The 25256-nt window shown below is 44.6% G+C and overlaps 1 protein-coding gene across 1 annotated transcript; it reads right to left on the reverse strand.

Moving 5' to 3' along the window:
- Nucleotides 1–2277: 2277 nt before the first annotated feature.
- On the reverse strand, nt 2278–17289 carry cd58 (CD58 molecule). The gene is made up of 7 exons (XM_049005682.1): nt 17152–17289; nt 5551–5853; nt 4825–5076; nt 4578–4682; nt 3911–3943; nt 2946–3425; nt 2278–2567 (listed from the first exon to the last, which is right to left on the reverse strand). Exons 1-7 carry the CDS (start codon nt 17228–17230, stop codon nt 2278–2280), a joined length of 1542 nt encoding a protein of 513 aa, XP_048861639.1. The 5' UTR covers nt 17231–17289.
- Nucleotides 17290–25256: the final 7967 nt, after the last annotated feature.

Consider the following 25256-nt stretch of genomic DNA (forward strand, 5'->3'; position numbering starts at 1 on the left):
TACTCAATGGAGTCTTTGAAGAACTCACATTTGTCCTTATTGGCTCTGAGTCCACATTCAGCTAGCCTCATTAGGACAGCCTCTAGATTAGCCAAGTGGGAGCTGTCGTCATGACCTGTCACAATAATGTCATCTAAGTAGCACTGGGTGCCTGGAATGCCAAACACTAGCCGATTGTACTGAAAGAGGCCTTTGTGGGTATTAATGGTTAGGTACTTTTTTGATTCAGCATCCATTTCCATTTGTAAATATGCTTGAGCCAAATCAATCTTTGAAAAATGTTGTCCTTCAGCTATTGAAGCAAAAAATGTCTTCTATACGTGGTAACGGGTATTGATCTTCATGGAGAACTGGGTTGATTGTTACCTTAAAGTCGCCACATAGCCTTATCGCGCCATTTTTCTTCACAACTGGTACGATTGGTGTTGCCCAGTCTGACCATTCAACTTTGGACAAAATACCCTGGTCCTCTAGTCGCTTTAGTTCTGTCTCTACTCTTGGACGCAACGCATAGGGGACAGGACGAGCTTTCAAAAACTTGGCTGAGGCACGCTCATCCACTGTGAAGTGTGCTTTCATGTGTTTTAAAGTTCCTATGCCCTCTTGGAAGACTGATGCTGTCCGTTGAAGTAAAATTTTCAGCTCTTCCTGTGTGGCTTTACTGCTTTCATTCTCAATGGGCTGCATTACCTTAATAGACTGCCAATTGAGCTTAATCATTTGCAGCCAGTCGCGTCCAAATAATGGTACACTTCCGCATTGCAGCACATACAAATCCAAAGTTTTCATTTTGTCTTCATATTTCACTTTGACTTTAATTTTTCCCACCGGTGCCACCTTTTCTCCTGTATATGTTTTCAGTAACAGTGGTGTACGTTTCAATTTAATATTTGCAAAATTCTCCTCGTAATCTTTCAGCGATATAAGAGAAAGTGCTGATCCAGTGTCTAGTTCCATTTTTACTTTCTTTCCTTCAATCTCTGGGGTCACCCATATCATCCTCTTATCACTGCCTGACACTGAATGGAGTGCTATATGCCCCAACCCTGTGTCAGTGTCATCTGAGTTTGAACCACTTGTATCGGTGTCATTCATTTCATTCACCCTTTTATCCCTTTTCCGGAATCTTTGTTTTTCCTCATTTTGCTTCATTTTACACATTCTCTGTATGTGGCCCTTTTTATTACAGTGTTTACAGTTCTTATCACGAAACCAGCAGTCTGCTTGGTCATGAGAACTTTTCCCACATCGGAAGCATACAGCTGCCTTGACTGGCTTGGTTGAGAATTTGTTAACATTATGAGTCTCACTTGTCATTTTCTTTTGTAATTGTGATGCATCCCTTGAGGCAGTTTCCATTGCCACTTCAATTTCTAATGCCTTGGCTAATGTCAAGTCTTTTTCGGTTAGGAGTCGTCTTTGTATGCTTTTGTTATGCATACCGCACACAAGCCTGTCTCTGAGTGCGTCAGACAAGCCCGCGCCAAACTGACAATGTTCTGCGATCCTGAGCTCTGCCATGTAGTTGGGAATTGATTCATTCTTTTGCTGATTCCGATTATGAAACCTGAATCTCTCTGTAATAACAAGTGGCCTCGGATTAAAGTGCTCCTGCAACAGTTTGGTTATATCTTTGAACGATTTCTGAGCAGGTTTTTGCGGCGCGGTTAAACTCCTCAGCAAGTTGTATGTCTTTGTGCCCATAACACTCAGCAAGACTGCCACTTTTCTCTCATTTTCAATGTTGTTAGCTAAGCAATATTGTTCCAGTCTTTCGATATACGTGTCCCATTCCTCCACGTTATTGTCAAAAACATCCACATTTCCAATCGCACCGGCCATAATTCGTTTTTTTTTTTTTTTTATTATTATGATTTCAATCTCTTCCTCCCGTTTTAGTTACTCACCGTATCACATTCGCCGTCGGTCGACTGTAGAGGGAGTTAGCCCGCTAGCATCCATAAAAGCGGGAGCTTACACCATCGGAATCTACCGTGTGAGCTCCTATACACGCGAGTACGTTCAAAAATCCTCGTCGCCAATTCTGTTGTGTTTCTCACTTTCACAACATACATCCAACAGACACCAAAGTAAAGTTAACAATGTCTTTACTCGGAACTGTACTGTAAATGCCTAGCAGATGGCAGTCCGTGCTACAGACAAGTTTTTAAAACGGGTAAGAGCCGATCTTCAGTTCCAATTGCACATGGTGGGTACTTCCCACAGTTTTACGTATATCTCCCTGAACTTCTTCCTGCTTCACAATATCTTCCTGTTTTATGAATTTCTATTTTCTTCTCCTTGCTTCTCTTCCCCTTTCTGATCTTTATCTTTTGCTTGGGAATCTGTTTTCTCTTCTTTACAATCTTTGTTTTCATTTTGGGGATCTGGTTTCTTCTCTTCCTCTTTCTGAGCTTTATCTTCCTCTTGGGGATCATTTTTCTTCTCTTCCTCTTTCTGATCTTTATCTTTTGCTTGGGAATATGTTTTCTCTTCTTTACGATCTTTGTTTTCTTTTTGGGGATCTGTTTTCTCTTCTTTATGATCTTTGTTTTCCTTTTGGGGATCTGGTTTCTCTTCTTTACAATCTTTATTTTCCTTTTGGGGATCTGTTTTCTCTTCTTTATGATCTTTGTTTTCCTTTTGGGGATCTGTTTTCTCTTCTTTACGATCTTTGTTTTCCTTTTGGGGATCTGGCTTCTCTTCTTTACGATCTTTGTTTTCCTTTTGGGGATCTGGTTTCTCTTCTTTACAATCTTTGTTTTCCTTTTGGGGATCTGTTTTCTCTTCTTTACGATCTTTGTTTTCCTTTTGGGGATCTGGTTTCTCTTCTTTACGATCTTTGTTTTCCTTTTGGGGATCTGTTTTCTCTTCTTTACGATCTTTGTTTTCCTTTTGGGGATCTGGTTTCTCTTCTTTACGATCTTTGTTTTCCTTTTGGGGACCTGTTTTCTTCTCTTCCACTTTCTGAGCTTCATCTTCATCTTGGGGTTCTATATTTTCTTCCTCTCTCTGATCTTTACCTTCCTCTTGGGAATCTGTTTTCTTCACTCCATTCTTATCTTTATTTAACACTATGGCATCCATTTTCTTCTCTTCCTGTTTCACATCTCCTTGTGTTGTTCCCTTTTGCAGTAAATCTTCTTTCTCTTCATCTGTCTTATTTGGTTTCTTGTCATCTTTTACCTCGCTTGGACTCTCATATTTTACATTTCCTTTCCCTTCCTGGTTGGCAGCTCTCTCTGTCTCATGCATTTGTTTCTTTCTATCTGTCAGAACCATTTCATTCATTTTACTTCCTGGAAGTGCCTTCCTCGCTCCTGTTCCTGCATTTGTTCTCTCCTCAGTCTCACGGCCTGTATTGGGAGGATAGTTGCCAGAGGAGCTCGGATCTTGATCGTTCTTATTTCTATTACTTTCAATATCTGTTAGAAAATAAACAATTGGGAAATGGAACAATGATCATTATATCATCATAGTCACTGTGTGTCTCTTCAAATGTTTGTATGATTCCAATTTCGTAGTTAATGCTTTTAGCCAGTGGCGGCTAAAAGTTGTGTTGCGACAAAGTATGGTGGGTCCCAATAATATAAGAGGTATTTGGCGGTTTATGAAACGGAATGACAAGACTGTCCCATTAAGGCAAAACTAGGATATTTATAAAATGTAGGGTAGTTTTGTTTAACAACTTTTTTGTTGACTGCATGAATCCATATATATTAGTTTCAATATTTTTAGGTCTTCGCAATAATTCCAAAATGTAGAAAAGTAAAAATTAAAACCCTTGAATGAGCTGGTTTGTCAGAACCTATATTGGTACTATGTGTCCACATCTGCCCCGTAATGGATAAATAACTATGACTATTATAATCACAGCAAAGCAGAAAGATAAAAAAAATCAAATGATTACCTGGATTCTGTTGTACTTCATGGTAATTTGTACCTGATGCAACAAAGACAAAGAGAAATTTTACCAAATGTACAAGCAGATACACACTTTTACAACACTTCCAACATAAAAGGCATTTCTGTGGCCACTGCATGCATATAATATTTGCAGATGCCGTTTATCACATGTCTTTATGATTTAAATAATACATATTAAAAGGCAATCATAAGAGTATCCTTAGACCTTCTATCTCTGCAATCCAGAATATCCCGTGTGCATGTAGCATTAGGAATGTAATAGGTCTCATATGAATATGAATCTCATAGGTCTCCTTCAGTTGTTTGTGAATGGGGAGGTGTTTAAATATGATCAGGTGGTTTGAGTTCTTATGTATGAGGTGCCTTGGGAGAGCACTCTGGGGGCTTGAGTCTTTTGTGAGGGAGCTGACCAATAGATTTTTGATACACAGTCCAAAGACTACTTGAACCCAGCTGGTTTCTTACACAGTCTTGCCTTGTTGGTTTGGGCAATTCAGTCAGCCTCAATTTCACTAAAGACTCAACATCTCAAACTGTGCCTCAAGCTCTGAAATGAACTTGCAGCACTGGACTATATTTTACACGTAAACATTAGCACTAGCTCTCCGCTAATATGCTAATGGTTTAGACTTGCGAGATCGTTACTTTACCTTGCCTACGTTGACAATATTTGATGACTGCCACTATGGCACCTATGGCCACTACAACTGCAACACCCACGATGCTGAAAGCGATGCTGCGGGATAGAGATGAGCCTTAAGGAGAACAAATAAAAAAGAGAGCATAAGTTTCCTTATATAGAAAAATAAAAGGCTGTTTAAGCAGAAGCGCCCTGTCACTTTGAAACCCCTACTAATTTGTGGGGGCTGTCCCTGTCCATCCAGGCACCTAACTCACCCACAGAGCATTCTGCAACTTTATAGGCTTCACTGCTCCGGCTGCTAGCTTCACTCTTCACAAGACAAGTGTAGATGCTGTCAGGATCATCCTCCTTTTTGATGACCAGCTCTGTCGGCTCAGGAGACCAAGTGGGCGTCGAGATGCTACCCCCCCTCCAGCTGTACTGGAGGTTTGGACCTTTCGCACTGCAGAGAAGTTTTGCTGCAGTCTCGTTCTTCCTACATTGCACTATGGGCAACGTGATGGGCTCTGAAAGTCAGACAACTCCAGTATTCATTAAGCTTGCGAAGGAAAAGGCTTTTGAAATTGCACAGATGCAAGAATATATTATCTCAGCATGTTTTAGTATGTGGAATTCAGTTCTTGATGTATTTTACTGATTTCTTGAGAATACCAAGCAGGGCGTCTGAGACCATTCCCCTTTACAGAATCCCTCCAAATCATCCTGGGTTCTAGGCCCTCTCTTGTGCACTCTCCTCTTCAGCTCAACACACAGGTTTTCAGTGGGATTCAGGTTAGGAAACTGAGGTGGCCATGGCAGAAGCAGGTCTCGGCCTATCATTTCTAGATGCCATGTCTCACCATTAACCTCTTTTTCCACTCACATTTTTTGCTCTCAATAAAGGCATTTAAGAAATACAGCACCAACCAAGTTATGAATGAAATTAACACATGACAGTGAGCGTCAAAATGTTTCACAGTGGAGTACAAGCATATACTTACCAATGACAATCAAATTAACGGTGTAATACTGTAACTGTTGTTTTTCATCCAATTGACTTTCAGCCATATATTGACCATTATCTTCATAGTTGAGTTTTGTAATCGTAAGGTGACCAGTATTTATGTTCAAGATGACCCGGTACTGGAAATTCCTGTATGACTGGACCGGATCTGGCCTAGTAAACTCTGCTGCTTTGTCACCATTGTGTTTCCAGAGGATTTCCTTTATGGTTCCTGTGACACCTGGTCGCAGTGTGATGTTTCCGTTAAGTTCACCGTATATTCGCTGGACTGCAGTATCGCCTGAAACCAATAAAAGGAAAGGTGAAAATGTAATTTCATACTTGAATATAATTTATTTAAATTATCAGATCTTAAATGTAATAATAATCTGGGTTGTGGGAACGATGATTATGCTTGTCATGTAGTAACTGACTGACTGAACTGAAGTCAATTTCTATAAAAGCCTCTGCTAAAAAATGCAGTCTGACAAGACAGCCTGCATTAAATGTAGCCTTATATTCAATATTCAGATTTTTGCTTGTAATATCTTTTAACAAATGCAAGCTAGACAGTTTCAATGACAGACTTGTGATGTCCAGTTCACAGACAATGATGCACACTGATTATGTTTGGAGGTCGAGCCATTCTACTCTTATTGCAAAATCCTGTTGTCAGCAATGAAAATAGATTATTCCAGCTGTCTGCAACATTCATAAATGGATGACATTCCACAAGATGGCTCTCAAGCTTAAGTGCAAACTTAATTTACTTAGAAGCAAAAGAGACCACAATGAGTCGGAACAAAGACAGGCAAGTGATTCTAGAACTACTGTAAGAAATGGCTTAAAGGAATCAAAAAGTAAGTACACAGGTTTTTTTACAGGGACCGTCTAACAGCAAACACATTCAATACCTGACAAGGGAACAGAGGATAGACAGCGAATTATGAAAAACTAGGGACTATGACACCAGGAGACATAAATTAGGGCGGGGATAAATATTCAGTCAGATAATACACACTAGGGTGGTGCAATAAGACCAAAATCTCATATGCCAGTATAGCTTATTTCATATCCCAGTAACGATACATATCATGATATAGCACATCTTCTGTAAATTTTCTGAATAAATAGGTAATATAAAATGACCACATGGATAGATGTGACGCCCGCTCCGTCCGCTCCTCGTGTGTGCCACGCCCCCTGATTACCCACGTGTGCTTCCCTGATCGTCTCCAGCTTTGTCCATTTACTTTGCTTGGTCCTGTCTTATTTAAGTCCTGGTCTTACCTGTTTGCCTGGTCTGTCATTGATGTTTGTTTGCGTGAGATCCCCGGTCCTGTTATTAAATTCCTGGTTTACCCCGACTTCTGCCTGTCCGCCTGCTTCCTGCCCGTTCGATCGCCGCTCTGCCCGCGATCGCAGCGTATCTCCCGTGACAGAATGACAGACCCACTCAACAAGGCACAGCAGCAGACCGAGAGCCAACGTCTCGGTCTGCTGCAAGAGGTATATTATTGGCTCAACCAGCCCGACGTCCAGGAGGACCCCGTCGCGCTGCAATTGGCCACCGACAGTTGCGATCTCCTGCTGGCGATGTCCCCATCGGAGGGCGGGCATCGTCTGGGAGAGGTGCGCGCCCACCTCCATGAGCTCATCCAACGGATGACAGCTCGGAGATTGGAGCTGGACGCGTCATGCGTCGCGGAAGATGTTCCCCAGCTGTCTGTCCCACCAGACGAGGAGCAGCCGTCCGCGACCCGCATGACAAAGAGGAAGAAGAGGAAGAAGCACGCGATCGCCCCTGCAATCGTTCTGGGAGCGTGCGCGCTCATCCCCGCTTCTCTCCTAACCGGGGAATTGGAGGACTCCCCGGCTGACCTTGACGTCATCACCGCAGCTAAGCTGCCTGCGCAGGTAGCTTCCCCAGTCCGGGGAGAGCACCCAGCCGCCACTGAGCTGCTACCGCCCCTCGAGCGGTACTACTTCCGGCCCGAGCGGCTGGCCAACAAGGGGGCCAGCGCAGTGCGGGACGCTATCCCGCGTGTGCCCCGGGCACTTAAAGGGGCCACGTCCGTCTTGCCCGCACGGGACCTACCGGTAACGCCGCCTGCAGCCCCTGCTCAGCCCGAGCAGCCGCCTCCTGTGCCTGCAGCCCCTGCTCAGCCCGAGCAGCCGCCTCCTGTGCCTGCAGCCCCTGCTCAGCCCGAGCAGCCGCCTCCTGTGCCTGCAGCCCCTGCTCAGCCCGAGCAGCCGCCTTCGCTACCGCCGCCGCCTGCGCAGCCGTCTTCGCTACCGCCGCCGCCTGCGCAGCCGCCTTCGCTACCGCCGCTGCCGGCGGACCCCGCTCCCGTGCAGCCGCCGCCGCCTGCGCAGCCGCTTTCGCTGCCGCCGCTGCCTGCACAGCCGCCTTCGCTACTGCCGCTGCCGGCGGACCCCGCTCCCGTGCAGCCGCCGCCGCCTGCGCAGCCGCTTTCGCTGCCCCCTTCGCCTGCTGCAGCTCCCGGGCAGGCGCCCCCACTGCAGCAACCTGCAGCTCCCGGGCAGGCGCCCCCACTGCAGCCAGCTCCTGTTCCTGACCGCGCTCCTGTTCCTGTCCTGGCGCCCCCTCCGCCTGCAGCAGCCCCAGAGGCGCCCCCTCCGCCTGCAGCAGCCCCAGAGGCGCCCCCTCCGCCTGCAGCAGCCCCAGAGGCGCCCCCTCCGCCTGCAGCAGCTCCAGGTCCTGACCGCGCTCCAGGTCCTGACCGCGCTGCAAGTCCTGACCGCGCTCCAGCGGCTCCCGATCCGCCGCCCTTGCCTGCGGCTCTGGCGCCTGAGCAGCCGCCTTCGCTCCCTGACGCGCCCGGAGGAGCGCGCCTTGGAGAGGGGGCTCCCACAGGGGCACGACCGCCTCTGTCGATGGACCCCGCGCCTGCAGTTCCAGAGCCGGCGCCCACGCCCGAGGCGCTCCCCGTGCCTGCTGCAGCTCCCGGGCCGGCGCTCCCACTACAGCAGCCTGCAGCTCCCGGGTCGGCGCCCCCACAGCCTGACCGTGTTCCTGTCCCGGCGCCCCCACAGCCTGACCGTGTTCCTGTCCCGGCGCCCCCACAGCCTGACCGTGTTCCTGTCCCGGTGCCCCCTCCCCCTGCTGCGGCTCCCGAGGCGCCCCCTGACCGCGCCGCAGCGGCTCCCGAGGCGCCCCCTGGCCCCGCTCCTGTCCCTGGCCCCGCTCCTGTGACTCCTCTGCCCTTGCCTCGGCATCCTCGGCCCCAACCGAGGGGCGTGATGTCCATGTCCCGTAAGGGGCGGGGACACAGACGCAGGGCTGGGGTCCCTCCCGCCCGGCCCCCTGGCTCGCCCTCCCTCGCCTGCGCGCTGGCTCGGTTGGCGCCTGCGAGTCCTGGCCGTCCTGGTCGGCTGTTGCCTGCGGGTCCCCCTCCGAGGCCTCGTCGCCCTGCCTCGCTCCCTCCGCTGACTCCTCGTCGGTCGCCTGCGGGTCCACTCGCTCCTGCACGGCGGAAGACGTCGCCGCCTGCGATGGCTCCCCCCCTCTCCTTGCCCTCGCCAGCGTCCCCTTCGCCTCCCTCCTCGGCCCCTCTGTCGGTCCCTCACCCTGCCTCCTCGGCCCCTCCGAGGTCCCCTCCGGCTCCGGCCTCCCGGCCGTCTGCGGCCCCTCCGGCTGCCGCCCGTCGCCCGCTGGGTGTCCCTCGGGCTCCCCTTCGTTCCCCCGCCTTCTCTCCCTTCTTCCCTGCCTCGGTCCCTTCTGTCTCTGCTTCCCCATTCTTTGTCCCTCGTCCCTTCGCTCCTCCTGTGCCTCCTTCTCCCTCTGGGTTCCCTCCGTTCACTCCCGGTCCTTTTGTCCCGCCTGTTCCCTCTGTGTCCCCTTTTCTGGTCTGTTTGTCCGCTTTTCCTGTCCTGTGTCGTGTCCTGTCTTGGCTTCTGCCTTTGTGTCAGTTTTGCCTGTCTGTCTTGTTCCCTGTCCCTCGTTGATGGTTTTGGTTCTTGTTTTTCAGGTTTTGGTTCCCTGGTCTCGTCCCGTCCTTCGCCTCCTCCCGGGCGCGCCCGGTGTAGCGCGCCTTTGGGGGGGGGTTCTGTGACGCCGGCTCCGTCCGCTCCTCGTGTGTGCCACACCCCCTGATTACCCACGTGTGCTTCCCTGATCGTCTCCAGCTTTGTCCATTTACTTTGCTTGGTCCTGTCTTATTTAAGTCCTGGTCTTACCTGTTTGCCTGGTCTGTCATTGATGTTTGTTTGCGTGAGATCCCCGGTCCTGTTATTAAATTCCTGGTTTACCCCGACTTCTGCCTGCACTGGAGCAAGGCCTGGAGCGAAGCATGAGGGAAAGAGCCTGGTTAACGTCAGTCCTGCTTGTTGCCCATGCCATCCAAAGTTTGCTGCGCTCCGTGTTGACCCCTTTGCTTTCTGGTTTGTTTCCCTTTGCCGTATGAAGCCCTGTTTGTTTTCCCTAATTCCTGCTCCTGCATCCTTCATCCCGCTAAACATGACAGAACTGTCAATTAACCCCAGCAGCCAGTGTGCATACTTCAGTTTCCATGCCTCCTTGCATCCAGCAGATTGCCCAGGTGATGTCAACATCGTCCCACTCTAATGTGCGGCTCACGAGAGGCCGCTGCCATGCCTGGGCTTGCTCAGGCTCAAAGGCTCCCGGCCAGAGAAGGCCATTCAGCCCTTCCTCCAAGGCATCCAACGTAGATCTCTGTTGCTCCCCCGACCCCCAGGCCAGGTAGTTTGGCCCTGCCCCTCTCTAGATCTCCTGGCCAGGTAAGGCCACCACTGTACCCAGCCCAGAGATGGCTGCTTCACGCACACTCCTGAACAAGATAGGGTAGTTTTGCCCTGCCCCTCTCTAGATCTCCTGGCCAGGTAGTCCCGGCTCTGCTCCGCTCGCTGCCAGGTTATCCTGGCTCTGCCCTGCTTGCCTCCAGGTGTCACATCGGATACGGCTCTGTCCCCTGATGTCCAGCAGATGCCAGCCTCATTGTTCCCTGAAGTTCCTTTGATGCCCGCCTTGTCCCTCGACGTTCTGCCGGATCCTGTCTCACTGTTCCCTGATATCCTGTTAGCACCCACCTCATCCCCTCCTGCATCTTCCATTCCCGGCCACCACCAGCCCTGCACATGACCTCCTGGCTGTCACTAACCCAGAAGAAATGGACCAGAGAGAGACCCCTCCAGAGGACTTGGAGTGGGACCCCTGGGGCTTGCTCTTGGTTCTACTCCCTGGACACCCGCGCCTGTTCGATGATCGCACTTATCTGGTCAAACACCCCTGTATGGTCGATGGCACAAACTGGGACCCAGACAAGGGACTGGCTAGGTCTCCATCTCCAGGAGAGGAAGGCAGGAACACACAGTGTGGGCCTGTTTCCCAGACCGGAGTTGGCCAGGAGAGTTCAGCCCAACCATGTCCCCTGCTGTTCCCTCAAGTTCCGACCCTGCAGTCCCAACGGTGCTCTTCTGCTCAGCATCCCCGGTGGCACCCTCTTGTCCCAGTCTAGTGGGTCTCTCTGCACCCTCTTATCCCTGTCCTGTAGTCTCTGTCACCCTTCTACCCTGCAGGTCCTGTGACACCCTCTGACTCTTGTCCCGATTCCCATCTTAAGGTCCCCTCAACATCATTTACCAAATATTTGAATGTGTTGCACTGCATGTCAGTTTAAGCGGTGCATCAAAATCTTGCGCTGGTGCTCCTAAAATTCAGCAAGGGGCTACAAGTGGAAAAAGTTAGCCTGGCATCCTTATTTGTAAAGTACAGCACGTATCACCTGTCCAACGTGTACCTTGCACCTCTGCACCTCTGCTAATGAGAGCTTTTGGAAATGTATTCCCTGTTAACAGTTCTTTTCACAACAGCAGGTTCATTTTACGGATTGCTTTTGAGCAATCTCCACTGGCCCAGAATGGGATATTCAGCCAGATCTTAATAACAACTGTTTTCCTTCAGTATCACTATGTAATTATGGGAGTAGTTCAAATTATAACAAAAGAAAAAGGTAATTTGTACACTGTCTATGGCATACCACTGGCATATGGCATACCACTGCAACACTAACACACACAGACTCTATTCTAGACCACCAGAATAGGCAAAACCACTGTAAGTGTTGTTCATTCATGTTTATGAAATTACCATTAGTATTGTAACATGCACAGTAAGCACACACAGATGAGGCATGTACAACAACTAACATTTAGCACTGCACTTGTCATTACAATACAGCAGAATTACATTACAAAACATGCAACTATGGAGAACTATGTACAAGGCTGGCATTAGTCCAACCTGCCGCGCTGTCGGCCGGTACCTCAGAGGTACAGAATGGACAGCTTCTCATTTTCTTTTGTTCTTGTAGCTGCTAAGCGCACTCATCATTAAAGCTATAAAGGTGTCTGCCTGCTACCTTAGAATTTCCATTGAATAAGTGCTTGAGAAAATGTTTAGGCAGGAATCTGGGCTTATTTTACATTGATTTTTACATTGATTTTTACATTTGATTAGCGGTGCCGGTGTGTGTTTGTGTGCATTGGGCTTATTCGGACCAGTGTTATAATCGTAAACTGAAACAGAAATAAAACGGTCACTAAATAAAAAAATAATAATAATTTGTGAACTGAAATGAAAATGGAAACTACATTTACAAGAAAACATATCAGACATTAAATTGTAAAAAGTATCACCACACCGCCGTTTTTTTACCTTGTTTAACCGCAATATCTCCTCTTTTAAAAGATGTCATGGCTGCTGAGCTATCTCTTTCTTCACCGTGACTTCAGTGCTTACGGCTTCATGGCATAACAAAACATGTCGCATGTGGCACGCTTCTCTAACTACAAGGATACACCACATTTACACAGATAACTAACTTCTGTCACAATACGCCTATTGTTAATATTTTAAGCTTACTACTATTTGCTTATCAAATCGCGGGCATAAGTATCCTCAGTATAGTGCCGAAAATTATCTAAAGCCCTGTAGCGACAGTTTGTTGTTGTCAAAATAAAATGAACACTCTAGCTATTGTAGCTGCATTCAAGAAAATAAGCTTAGAGATAAGAGACCTGCCCCCTGGTACTCTGACCATACTCATCACTTAAACAGGCTTCACACAAGCTAGAGCACAAATGGCACTCAACTAAAGTTTTCAGATTTGCCCGGAAAAAGAGCCTCTCTAAGTATAGACAAGCACTAGTGACTGCTAGATGTCTGTAACTCTCCAGATTAATAGAAGAGAACAAAAACAGTCCTAAATTCCTGTTCGAATCTGTGTCTAGGTTAACATTGAATTTGTGATGACTTTATGACATTTTTTATGGTAAAATTATTAAGATTAGACAGACCATCCAGTGAAAATCTATAGCTGCACACAGCTACCAGCCTTCTGCTAGGCCGATTTGTGCCCTTGACAGGTAAAGTGGGTTATCCAACAAAAACAAATTTTTGAGGAAATGAGCTCCGAAGTTGAACATTTTTCAAAAAAAAATCAGTGTGCCTATACCCTACAATTGATATATATCATAGGTAGCACAGAGGTATGACTTAGATAATAACAACTTATCCGATTCAAAATATTCAATAAAAAGGGGGTAGGTGTCAAAAATGTGGGATAGCCCACTTTACCTCTCAAGGCCACATTGGTACTGATGATCACACCTTTGAATCTTTATTTCCTATAAAACAATCATAACATTTAAGTTTGGTTTCCTGCTAATTTTCTACTAGCCTTGTAGACCCAATTCCTACAAAATTCCTCAAGGAGACTGCACCACTGATTAACTACCTTGTTAAACTTGTCTCTTAGGCTTGGATATGTTCCAAAACCTTTTAAAATGGCTGCTATTAGACCTGCCCTAAAGAAACAAAATCTTGTACGTAGTGATTTAGGAAAGTATAGACCTATCTCAAATCTTCCGTTCATTTCAAAGATCATGGAAAAAAGTTGTTCATCAGCTGTCTTCTTTTCTACAGAAAAATAACACTAATGAATTATATCATTGTGGCTTTAGGCCAAACCATAACACAGAAACAGCTTTTATCACAGTAATGAGTGATTTGCTTATGGCTTCTGACAGTGGCTGTATATCTGTTGGTATTACTAGACTTAACTGCTACATTCGATACTGTGGACCATAATATTCCTTTGGACCGGCCAGAATCTATGGTTGGCATTAAGGGGACAGCTCTCTCTTGATTTCACTCTTATTTAACTGATTGTTATCAGTTCGTCCACGTGAACAATGAATCTTCCAAGGCCACCAAAGTCAAATACAGTGTCCCATAGGGCTTAGTGCTAGGCCCACTACTCTTCACTTTATATATGCTACCACTTGGTAACATTATTAGAAATCATGGTGTTGGACAGGGGTGGCTAATCTTATCCACAAAGGGCCTGTGTGTATGCAGGTTTTCACTGCAACTCCCTAATTAGGTCAGTAATTAGAGGACTAATTGGCTGAAGAGTCCTCGCACCTGAGTTTGAATAGCTGACCTAAAGGTTATCCCAAAAACCTGCATACACACCGGCCCTGTGCGGATAAGATCGGCTACCCCTGGTGTTGGATTTCATTGTTATACAGCTGTCTTGGTTAGAAGACTGTCTACTAAATATCTGGTGTTGGATGGCAAAAAAATCCTTATGTTAAACACAGAAAAAACAGAAATACTGCTAGTTGGTCCTGATGCTGCCTGAAATGAGTTTGACAACCTCAACCTCTGTGGTCTTCCTACTCAGCCTAATACAGGGGTCAGAGATCTTGGTGTCCTGGTTGATTCAGATTTATGTTTCAATGCGCATACAAGAAGTATTACTAGAACTGTGTTCTACGGAACATAGCTAAGCTTCGGAAGATACTCTCCTTTCACGATGCAGAAAAACTAATACATGCCTTTATAACTTTCAGACTGGACTACTTTGATACCCTTCCTGGTTGCCCATCTAGATCTTTACATAAGCTTCAGCTAGTACAAAATGCAGCAGTCAGAGTTCTTACAAACATAAATATTTGATCATACTAGCCCTGTTCTATGCTGCCTTCACTGACTTCTACTTTAGCCTCGCATTCACTACAAAATACTGCTATTAACTTATAAAGCACTGAATGGCCTTGCACCAGAATACCTTAGAGATCTACTGGCCTCTTAGGACCCTCCTCACTTGCTTCAATCTCAAGGAGCAGGACATCAATTAGTACCCAGGGCAGAAAGAACTACAGCGGGCTGCAAGACTTTCTCTTGTAGAGCTCCACAGTTTTGGAATAGTCTTCCATTGGATATGTGATATTCAGGCTCACTTCTTATTCGTAGTCATATGTCACAGCTGTGAAAAGGCTCAAGCAAGAAACACAACATGTTTCTATCTGCAAGTAACACAACATGGAATCAGCAAAAGCACAGCAGTGGTCCATAACTCCGCCCACTGCCCCGCTCCAATTAACATACATTTGCATGTTGTGAACTTCAAAATGAAGAAAGCAAAGTAGGAAATGAAAAAATAAACTGAGAACTGAAAAGGCAAAAAGGTTTTTATTTTTAATGTTTCACATCTGACTCATACATAACTGGAAAATTAAAATGTAAATGGTGTTATTTCATTTAAATTTTCATTTTAGCAAGATTTCTGCACATAGACTTTGAAAAGTAAATGGCAAAGAGGAGATATTTTAATGTATCATTTTCTTTTTGCAGAGAATACCTCCCATGCAGATCAATTTGAATATCTTCCAAGAGAGGATACACAAGTGACGAATGCTTAAAATTCAGTTTTTCTCCCACTGGCACCAGCGTTACTTACACTTCACTACAATAGCAGCCCCTTGTGTATCACAACATGTAGCAAGTCAAAACATCCATTGCTTTTTTCATATTACTTGTGTTGTCTCCCACAATTGCATGTACATTTTAGTGGGATTTTCCGCCACACGCTGCTTCCACCTCCCAAACTTTTGTTTTTGCAAAGATTGCAAATCGTTCTGCTACTAGTTGTTGTTAAAAGCATAAAATACTTTCAGGCCGTCACCCCCTGCACTTATCCTGGAAGTTAGGGTATGCGCATGACGTCATAGTAGGCGGAAGTCTCTGCGCTCACACCCACTGAGTGGCAAAAAAATTGAGTATAGCACCGTTTGTGCTCAGTTTAAATGCCGCTAAAGGACGTCTGAAATTGGAAAAAGCTATCGTGCGACTGATTGCACAAATCAATTTAACATTAAACCGGATCTTTTTACAGACTGCCAAAAACTAAATAAGTAAGTACCGGACATGAATCGGTCACATATAATCTCTTCCAGATCCGTCTAAGTCTGGATCGGCCTGCATACAGTATCGGTGAACCAATGCTGCTCAGACAGGAGGTACGACATCTGGATTCCGAGTTTAGAAGCCGGAAATGACGACAGGTGCGCTCCAGTTTTTCTGAGATCTCGAGCATGAGTTCAGAACCCAAGATGGCAACGCCATGACAGTGAAAGTATGTCGTTGCTCGTTATCTCGGTCGCACACACTATACCGTCCAGCTTATCTGTGGACGTGTTGCTACGGAGTATTATACGTAAAGCACCGCGCATAATGTGTTAAACCGATATTGCTAACAATACCTAACAATTGACTGGGCTAGAATTGGATTTCATGATTAGTCGGATTTAAGGTAGTTCGGGCTAATTGTAAGCGAACGAAGATAAAGGCTATTTAAACTGAGGTACCTTATATCCGACAAGTTGTCCAGCTAAGCAAAAAACCTTGCTGTTTGATATAGGTCCATGGTATCGCTTCTGTGGCAAATAGACTGCATTCGACTCGGTTTTCCCCGAGTTTTTCCGCGGATGTGACGTAATCTCGGCAACTGTGAAATCGGATCCGAATGGATTGCACCATAATTCCATTATATTTTACATGTTTTATTTATTAAAAAATGTATTAATAGTTAAATAGTTAACATTTAAATATATTAAATGTTATTTAAATGTATTAATAGTTATAAATATAAATTGCATGTGTTCGAGTTAGACAATACCATATCATGACCGTAAACAGTATCCTAGCATGCAATATCAGATTTTTTACCAGACTTGTTAGTGTCTTTTGTTTGTTTGCCTCTCGAAAAAAGAATATCGCTATGGATCTACTAAAATATTATAAAGCTTTTAATGTGGTTTGACTAGTTCGTGTTTCTTGTTTGTATGTGTCTCGGGAAAAAGAATCTCACTCTAAATATGCTCAAATATAAAGCAACAACACACAACAGCGTGTTCATGGAGGCAGCTATATTTTGTTCCAAGACGTGGTAGCTCGAACAGGAGATTGTCGGACTCAACTATACTCACCTCGGAAGCGAACGCACCATTATCACATACAAATCAAGCAAAGGGCTCAGCATAAGCATTCGACGAACACGTTTTGCTTAAATTTATAAAATACATATGAAAACACTAAAAACCAACATAGATGCATACTGTACCTTTAGACTATTTAGTAGATGTATGTTTACTGAATGCGTTAAAAGAGCGAAGGCCTATCTGAACAATAAAATAATTGTGTCATTTATGAGTAATAAACCGTGAAGATTCATATAAAAGTATATAAAATTCAGGACAGTGCCACACTTACCAAATATTGAATCCAATAAAATAAGGAATATAAGAAACACGTAATATTTTTCAAATATTACTATCCTAGAATTTTCCATAACGATTCAGGTGATTCCCAAATGAAAGTGAAAGGGATTCGGAGGTGTGGCTTGCGAGGGATCGTCAACTTGTCGTCATAGAAGGATAAACGTGGCCGTAGGAAGACTTGTCTATGCCAAGGAAAGTTTTTCAAGTATTTAAGTAAGCCTAAAAATATAAAAAGTACTACACAACTCTAATCTAATAAGGACCTAATCCTTCAGTACTTAATGAAGACAGGTTTGAATACAGCATTGTAAATTATACTGCATCACAATAATGAAAACTGAGTCCCATGAGAGTAAATGGATATTTTTTTATTCAGAAAATAAGCTGCGTTTCAGTAGCTTGGTCACAATTAGAGGTGTCTATGGCAACTATAGATAAACCATAACATTGTAGTAACAATACGTTTTTGTTTACGCAATAAATCACTTGTGTCGACAACTCTGTTGTAAAAGGTGCTATTATAAACCTCTTAACGACCGAAAATGCAATATAGTATACAAATGCAATATCTAACCCTAACCCTAATATACAAGGCAATACCAATGTGATGCCGCAGCTTATAGACGTGTCCTCACTGTGCCTTAAGAGGGCAGAAAAATTGTCCTATTGCTTTGTTTTTTTTTTGTAACAGTTTGTAAGTTTTATTTATTTTTGTATGTTTTTTTCTTCTGTTTTTCTTTTGCAGGTTTAACAGAGTTGGCCAGGGTGGAAGCGGATAGATGCACACGTGGCTGAAGCCATGCCAAGTATTTCATTTATTGCATCGTTTATTTGTATTTATTGTGTATTTGTTTTTTTCTGTTTGTTTTTTTTTCATTTATTCTGTGCCTAGATGTAATGGCAGAAGCTGAATGGCTGAGGAATAAGTAGGTGACAAGATTAGTTGCATAGTAGTGAGAACAGACTGATACAGATTATGCATCATCCGCACCAAGCTCCCTGACCTGCACTCAATCGGTGCTGGACCAAGGCCAGGAAGATCGCGAAGGACCTCAGCCATCTCAACAATGGACTGTTCTATCTGTTGCGGTCAGGGAAGCGCTTCCGCTCCCTGAAGGCCAACACAGAGAGACTGAGGAGGAGCTTCTACCCGCAGGCGATAAGGTCTCTCAACAACACACAAACACAGAAGTAATACAACCTGTTAACGTCAATGGACACTATGGACACTCTCATGCACATCTACACTCACATCTGAACTCACATGGTTATGTTTACATTCTGGACCTTTGCACAAAGTCACTTTAATAAGGCATCTTAAGACACTTTTTTTTCCATGCATACTTGCACACCATACTTCCTCCACCTAATTTCAATTTGAAAGAAAATTTCTATTGTACAGTATATTTCTATTTTTATTTCTATTTTATGTACAGTACACTTCTATTTCTATTTTTACTTCTATTTTATGTACAGTATACTTCTATTTATATTTTTATTTCTATTTCTGTTCTAGTTAAGTTTAAATTTTTCTATCGTATTTCTTCTATTCATATTTATTTCTTACGACAAGCTTAATTCTCTTTTAGGTCACTGGCGTTCGTGTAAGCATTTCACTACATATCGTACTGTGTATGACTGTGTATGTGACAAATAAAATTTGAATTTGAATTTGAATTAATAGTCCTTAGGTGTGTAGTAGCACCCTGGTCATTAGGGAAGCAGCCACTGTGCTGGGATGGCTGCATGGAGGTGGGGGTGTATGCAAGGGTAAAAGTTGCAACCTTGTGGTATAGATTAAGATAAACTGTTGCCAATGGTAAATACAATTCATGGGTATTTATTTTGAATTTTTGATATGGGCAAAAGGCCAGGTATTCCATACTCCCATTTTGTTTTCCTTTTGTCCCATTCAGGGGATATTACCCCTGTGTAGTAGTTGGGAATGGTAGTTTCCAGTTAAAGGGGTGGGGACAATGGGTTATATAAAGTGGTAGTAGGGTTAAGGGGTTGAGCCTGTTTTGTCCTTTTTTCCTGTGTATTCTGTGTTAAAGGCCCTCAAATGTGAGAGGACTAGAGGCCACAGGTTAATGCGATGGTTGGATGTGCTTCCATTTGTTAGCTGGTACCAGGTATTTATTTATATTAGATGAGTTTTTCATTTTTGAGTTTTTTTCATGGGAGGCACCAAAACCTAATATGGGGTGCAAATAGACCATCACCTACTGAATTGTATGTCATCTGCTGTGTTTCCTGGCACGACCCTGAGGCTCTTTGACACTTTACCCTTTTAACAACCACTACATCTAGCACAAATGTATCTTGATCATGACTCATTAGAATCTAATCACCAGGAATCAGAGGTACCGCTGGAGACTTTGGTCCAAATGAATGCATATCGTATTGGGTCCCTAACTAAGACCCAGTCCAACTATGTTCCTAACTTTTATGCCCCATGTCACTCAGAGTCCCAGTCTTATTTTTACAGCTGTCCAGGTAAACTCTAACTCCGCCTGTTCCTTACATAAACTTCATCTGGTACAGAATGCAGCAGCCAGAGTTCTCACAAACACTAACATCTGTCTTATCCTCCTTTCACTGGATTCCAGTTAACAATAAACTGATAAACGTCTTCCAGTTATGACAATAAACGTCTTGAATCTTAAGTCTTTGATTGACTATAAAATACTGCTACTAACTTATAAAACACTGAATGGCCTTGCACCAAAATACCTTAGTGATCTGCTGACCTCATACAACCCTCTATGCTTGCTTCATTCTCAAGGCGCAGGATATCTGTTAGTGCCCAGGATAGAAAGAGCTACGGCAGGCTGCAGAGCTTTCTCCTATAGAGCTCCTCAGCTGTGGAATGGTCTTCCACCGGATGTGTGGGATTCAGGCTCACTCTCAATATTCAAGTCTAGACTAAAAACACACCTGTTTGGTTTAGCGTATAGGGACACTAGTTCTAGCTCTAGCTAACTCTTCATTCCCAGTCAGACCTGTAGTGTGAGGTGTAGAGCTGGGTGGGGATCGGTGCCATTGGCTTTGGATTAACTGGACTGTCAGTGCTGTCACTCTAGCTTCACAATCTCTTGTGGAACTGGAGTGCTGACATTTCAGGGACTCCCCATGCCTGCATTCCCACTTGCCTCTCCCTCCTACTTATGCTGCCATAGCCATATCTGCCGGAGCTTGCACATTGCACTTCATATTGCACTCATCTAGCTTTTAGCACTGCCTATAGTCTCCCCTACTTTGACTAATTGCACATTTTATTTCCCCTACTCCTCCTGGGGGGTGATGCCTGGAGACCTCAATCTATCAAGATATCCTGCACACCCTGCTACATGTGACGTCGCCTCTACCCATGACGTCCCTGCATCTAGCTCGCCGTTCTGCCTGTGTCATCTTCCATGAATGATCCACTGACTTACCTCTGGTTGTCTGGCGATTGGAAGGAGAGTCAGCACCGGCTTGTCATCATCTCCCTGCTCCCCGGTTGTGTCTCAAATCTTATGATTTGGACTTTGTGACTCGGCACTTAGCCATCTCTCTGATTTGACTCTCCCTGCCGGCCCCTGGAGGATGGGCTCCCCCTTTGAGTCTGGTCCTTCCCAGGTTTCTTCCTTCTTGGGAGTTTTTCCTTGCCACTGTCGCCTATGGCTTACTCACTGGGGGGTTGGGTGGGGATGCTGTAAAGCACTTTGAGACGATGTAATGTTGTGATAATGCGCTATACAAAAATAAATTTGTTTGTTGTTGTTTGTTTGTTTGCTGCTTCACTCAGGTGACCTGCATGCTTTTCACGTTTTTGTTTGGTGAGTAACAACGGTCTTGTGCAGAAAGTATCTCAGTAAATATTTTTCGACTCAGAAATGTAACAAAGTAAGAAGTTGCAACAACTTTAAATGCTCAAGTCCAGTGCCACCCTTAGTAAATGCATAGTAAGCCCTATAATCAAAATAATAAGGAAACCACAATGAAATTTTTCTGCAGACACCGCTGGTTATATTGACGGGTTGTTAGGGTTATCTTCTTCTAAAGATACGCTGGAAACAAACCAGTCTCTGAACACAGAACAACACGCACAGCTGTGATGATCTTTTACTTGCTGCAAGGGAAGCCCGGTCCTGACCTCGAGGTGTCAGCCTCTCAGTCGAACTCAGCCAACTTCGAAAGAGGAAATCCCCTCGCAGTGTATTTTATTGAGGTACACAAATAGGATATGCAAAAGACATTGAACATTGTTTATCACCCTATATGGGGTGGAAATATTCAAGCGACAGTTCTTAAGCAGTGTTATTGCTAAATTAAGATCAAGCTGCTGCAGGGAGTTGTTTCCAAGCGTCTAGCAAAATGACAATAAAAAAGTACATATTTCTCTAACATTTCCCTCTTGTTTGTCATTTTCTTCACTCCGTGTCTTAACCTTCAGGTAATGTACCATCTGCGTTTAACAGTTTCAGTACATCCTTCATCTAGACAGAAGTAAGAGTTTGATCATCGGGATCTATCCGAGTCATCAATGTATATGATAGAAATGTGTTGGCAATGGTTTTCTGAATCAGCATCCGAATACATGGTATGACACAAGGAAAGAAGCAACAGGTTATTAACAAAATAGCAATTATAGGCATCAGAATTTTAAACAGCAATTGCCACCATGTTCCGGAAGAAAACCAAGCCTACAAGTCCCAACCGGTGAGTGAAGTTCCTCCCGTATGTTTCTTAACATATGCTTGTAAGTCATTAAGTTGTTGAAGGGTGTCGTGAATTTTTCCTCCATCCTTATATTCGTCTGGAATGTAGGTGCAGCAGGTGTCGCCTATGAGTTTGCACACTCCTCCTTGGGATGCAGTGAGGAGATCTAGCACTAGGCGCTTCTGCAACATATTCCGTATCTGTTGTTGCTCCTTTGCAATGGTGTTACTGAGGTCCAGATACGCCATTGTAGGGGCACTCCTGTGTCCGCAGTCAGCCCCAGCCAGTTGAATTCCGTCTTAGGCACGACATCTCGCTTTCGTCGGGTGTGCTTACTAGGATGATGGTGAATGCTGGGCATAAAAAACACATGATCAGACAGTTTCACAAGAGCACAAAGTCCTCCCCAATTTTCTGGTAGGGACATTAATGCCTTTTGACCGCATAACCAGTACCAGTCTGCCAACATTAATTTGTGGAATCCCCATGTGGGTAATGTGAGTGGTTTCCCACTCTCTGCTGAGCGTTACTCACCCCCCAACGGGAGAGAAGTCTCAGGAAGAGCAACCCTTTCCAGGCCCTATTAATGAGCATGGTTCAGACGATTTCTTCACCGGGTTGAGACCAGAGCGTCCTATTGACCTCTCCACCCTTTGTTACCGGACTTCCACCACTTCTCGTCGGTGGCCTGGAAATGTACTACCTTCTTACAGTGGGATTGGTGTATCCACGTAGGTCGTTCAGCTATCTTGATGGCGGTTGGAGTGGTCAGCAGTACTTCGTAAGGTCCCTTGTCACTATATATCACTTCTGGAGTCCCGTGCTCAGGGATAATGTTTTTGCTTATGGCCTTTGCCACTACGAGTACGGCGGCTTTCCTGGAGGGTATGATTTCTACCCATTTTGAGAATGGACAGATTAACACAAGGCAATACTTATAGCCTTGGCAGTTCGACAATTTGATGAAATCCATGTGTAGTACCTGAAAGGGGTATTCTGCCTGAGGAAAGAATCCTCGGTTAGGTCTGACGTTTCCTTTTGACTTATGTACAAAAAACTTTTTTCAAAATATTGAAATTTGGTGCATAGAAATGCTTTTCTATTATTGCGACCATCCCTCCTGTTGAGACATGACAAAGCCCATGGCTCAATATCGCGGCTAATTTGTATAAGTTTTTCGGGAGGATTGGTTTGTTTTGAATGACATACAGGTTCTCACTTAACTGGGCGCCTTGTTGAAGCCACCTTTTCTTTTCCGTGTCTGTGGCACTTGTCTGCCTGTCTATCAGAATCTCTCTGGAGATTGGCATTTATTCCTCTTCTGAGAGGAAGACGTGTGCATCATGCTGACCCTTTGCAGCCTCCTTTTGCTGTCTGATCAGCGAAAGCATTTCCTAATGAAACTGGATCCCTTCCTGTAGTGTGGCGGCACATTTGCAGACTGCAATTTGTAGAGGGAGTTTAACCGCTCGGAGCAGCTGCTTTAATAAATCCGGCTCGAAGGACCAAGATGTTAGGGTTATTTTCTTCTTAAGATACGCTGGAAACAAACCAGTCTTTGAACACAGAACAACACAGACAGCTGTGATGACTTTTTACTTGCTGCAAGGGAAGCCCAGTCCTGACCTCGAGGTGTCAGCCTCTCAGTCGAACTCAGCCAACTTCGAAAGAGGAATTCCCCTCGCAGCATCTTTTATTGAGGTACACAAATAGGATATGCAAAAGACATTGAACATTGTTTATCACCCTATATGGGGTGGAAATATTCAAGCGACCGTTCTTAAGCAGTGTTATTGCTAAATTAAGATCAAGCTGCTGCAGGGTGTTGTTTCCAAGCGTCTAGCAAAATGACAATAAAAAAAGTACATATTTCTCTAACACGGGTAACCATCCCTTGTGATATTTTGTTTCTGTTTAATGAAAATCCAGTAACTATTGCAGGTATTTGTTGAAATGGGGTAGTGTTTAGCAAGGTTGAGGACACTTGGGGATTGTCTCACGTTCCTCCATTTTCTGTACCTTCTTGTCCTATGCAGGGTTGCATGAGCCCAGAGCATATCCTGGAAGCTACAGGCACAAGGGTAGGGACTCGAACCCTGGACACTACTGTGCTGCTCTAAGTGTCTCACAATATAGTGCAATTCCCTACAAAGGGGTTCCATAAAAAGGGGGGGGAGATGGCGGGGCGGAGAGAGAGATCGGATGCTCTCTAATATATTTGGAACATAATTGGATTGGTCTGTGTTGGGGGCCCAATATTGAGCTTCCATTGAGCCCAAAATGTCTAGTGGTGCCCTTGTCCCTACAAGTCAGGGTCATAGCTCTTTGACAAGACAACCCAAAAATATTAATGTGAATAAAACAGTTTTTTATAGAGGAAGAGCAATGGAGGAACAATTTTGGAATGCCAGAAAAGCAAGTAAACAAACATTCCGAAACATCTTGGAAATACAATGAACAGTCATTGCAATACCTTCACTGATCCATAGCAATTAAAATAAGGCGCCATGAACATACTCGGGATTACAAAAACGAATGTTACCGTCCACGCTTTGAAACTTCTCAACAGATGGCGCTGTAGCTCTGTTTTCGGTTTCAAAACTGATCTTTGAACTGCGATGCCTGAAAAGTAAAATGCAGTGTCATTGTCCAGAATTGTTAAATGTTACAGTTACACAAATGTGCTTTACTTTTTCAGATATATTTATAAATGTATATTTAACACATACGTTTTTATTGTAATGGGCATCTCCTGTTCCAGTTCAAAATTTATGTAAGGCCAAACTGGTGTCTTTAAAAGTGCCAGTGTTCTGTATGTGTGTGTCCTGTGGTGGCATTCTGTCCAGGAAGGTCCCCTGTTCTGTGCATACTGGGATAGGCTCCATGTTTACACTGACCCTGTACCAAACACGTAAATTGTAAGATAGATGGATTAGCATTTTAGCAAGCAGCCTAAGAGCCCACAAAACCGCAACCTGTAAATAGTAATTAAACGAAACACACAATAGCAACCCTAACACCAAGGGAGAGCAGTAAAAAGAAGAAGGGAATGGAGACTTGTGTATGGACGTCTGCATTAAATCTCAGTGAAGTGCATTTGCTTTTTACTATTTTTATACTATTCAGGAAAGAAGTCATATAAACCGTTCTCAAGAACTGCTGTGATTTTCTGATGTTTACGGAATACTTTCTTTATACGCCTGATGACAATTTCTCCAGATTCTGGAGAAACACAAGTTACTTCATGTTAATCCTTGGCAGGGGCACTGCTGGGTCCCCAAACCAGACCAATCCAACATTTCAAATTCTTTAGGGTCCCTGTCACTCAGCACTCAGGGGCCCTTTAAATCATCCTAAATCCCCCCCCCCCTTATGGCGCCTCTGATCCATAGT

Source organism: Brienomyrus brachyistius, chromosome 1, assembly GCF_023856365.1.
Source record: "Brienomyrus brachyistius isolate T26 chromosome 1, BBRACH_0.4, whole genome shotgun sequence".
Taxonomy (NCBI): domain Eukaryota; kingdom Metazoa; phylum Chordata; class Actinopteri; order Osteoglossiformes; family Mormyridae; genus Brienomyrus; species Brienomyrus brachyistius.

Coding starts and splice junctions, on each gene's coding strand:
- cd58 (XM_049005682.1), bottom strand. CDS start 17,230: ATGGAAAATTCTAGGATAGTAATATTTGAAAAATATTACGTGTTTCTT. Junction 4,683..4,824: donor AGTTGCAGAATGCTCTGTGG/GTGAGTTAGGTG, acceptor GTTCTCCTTAAG/GCTCATCTCTATCCCGCAGC. Junction 3,426..3,910: donor TGAAGTACAACAGAATCCAG/GTAATCATTTGA, acceptor ATTTTCTAACAG/ATATTGAAAGTAATAGAAAT.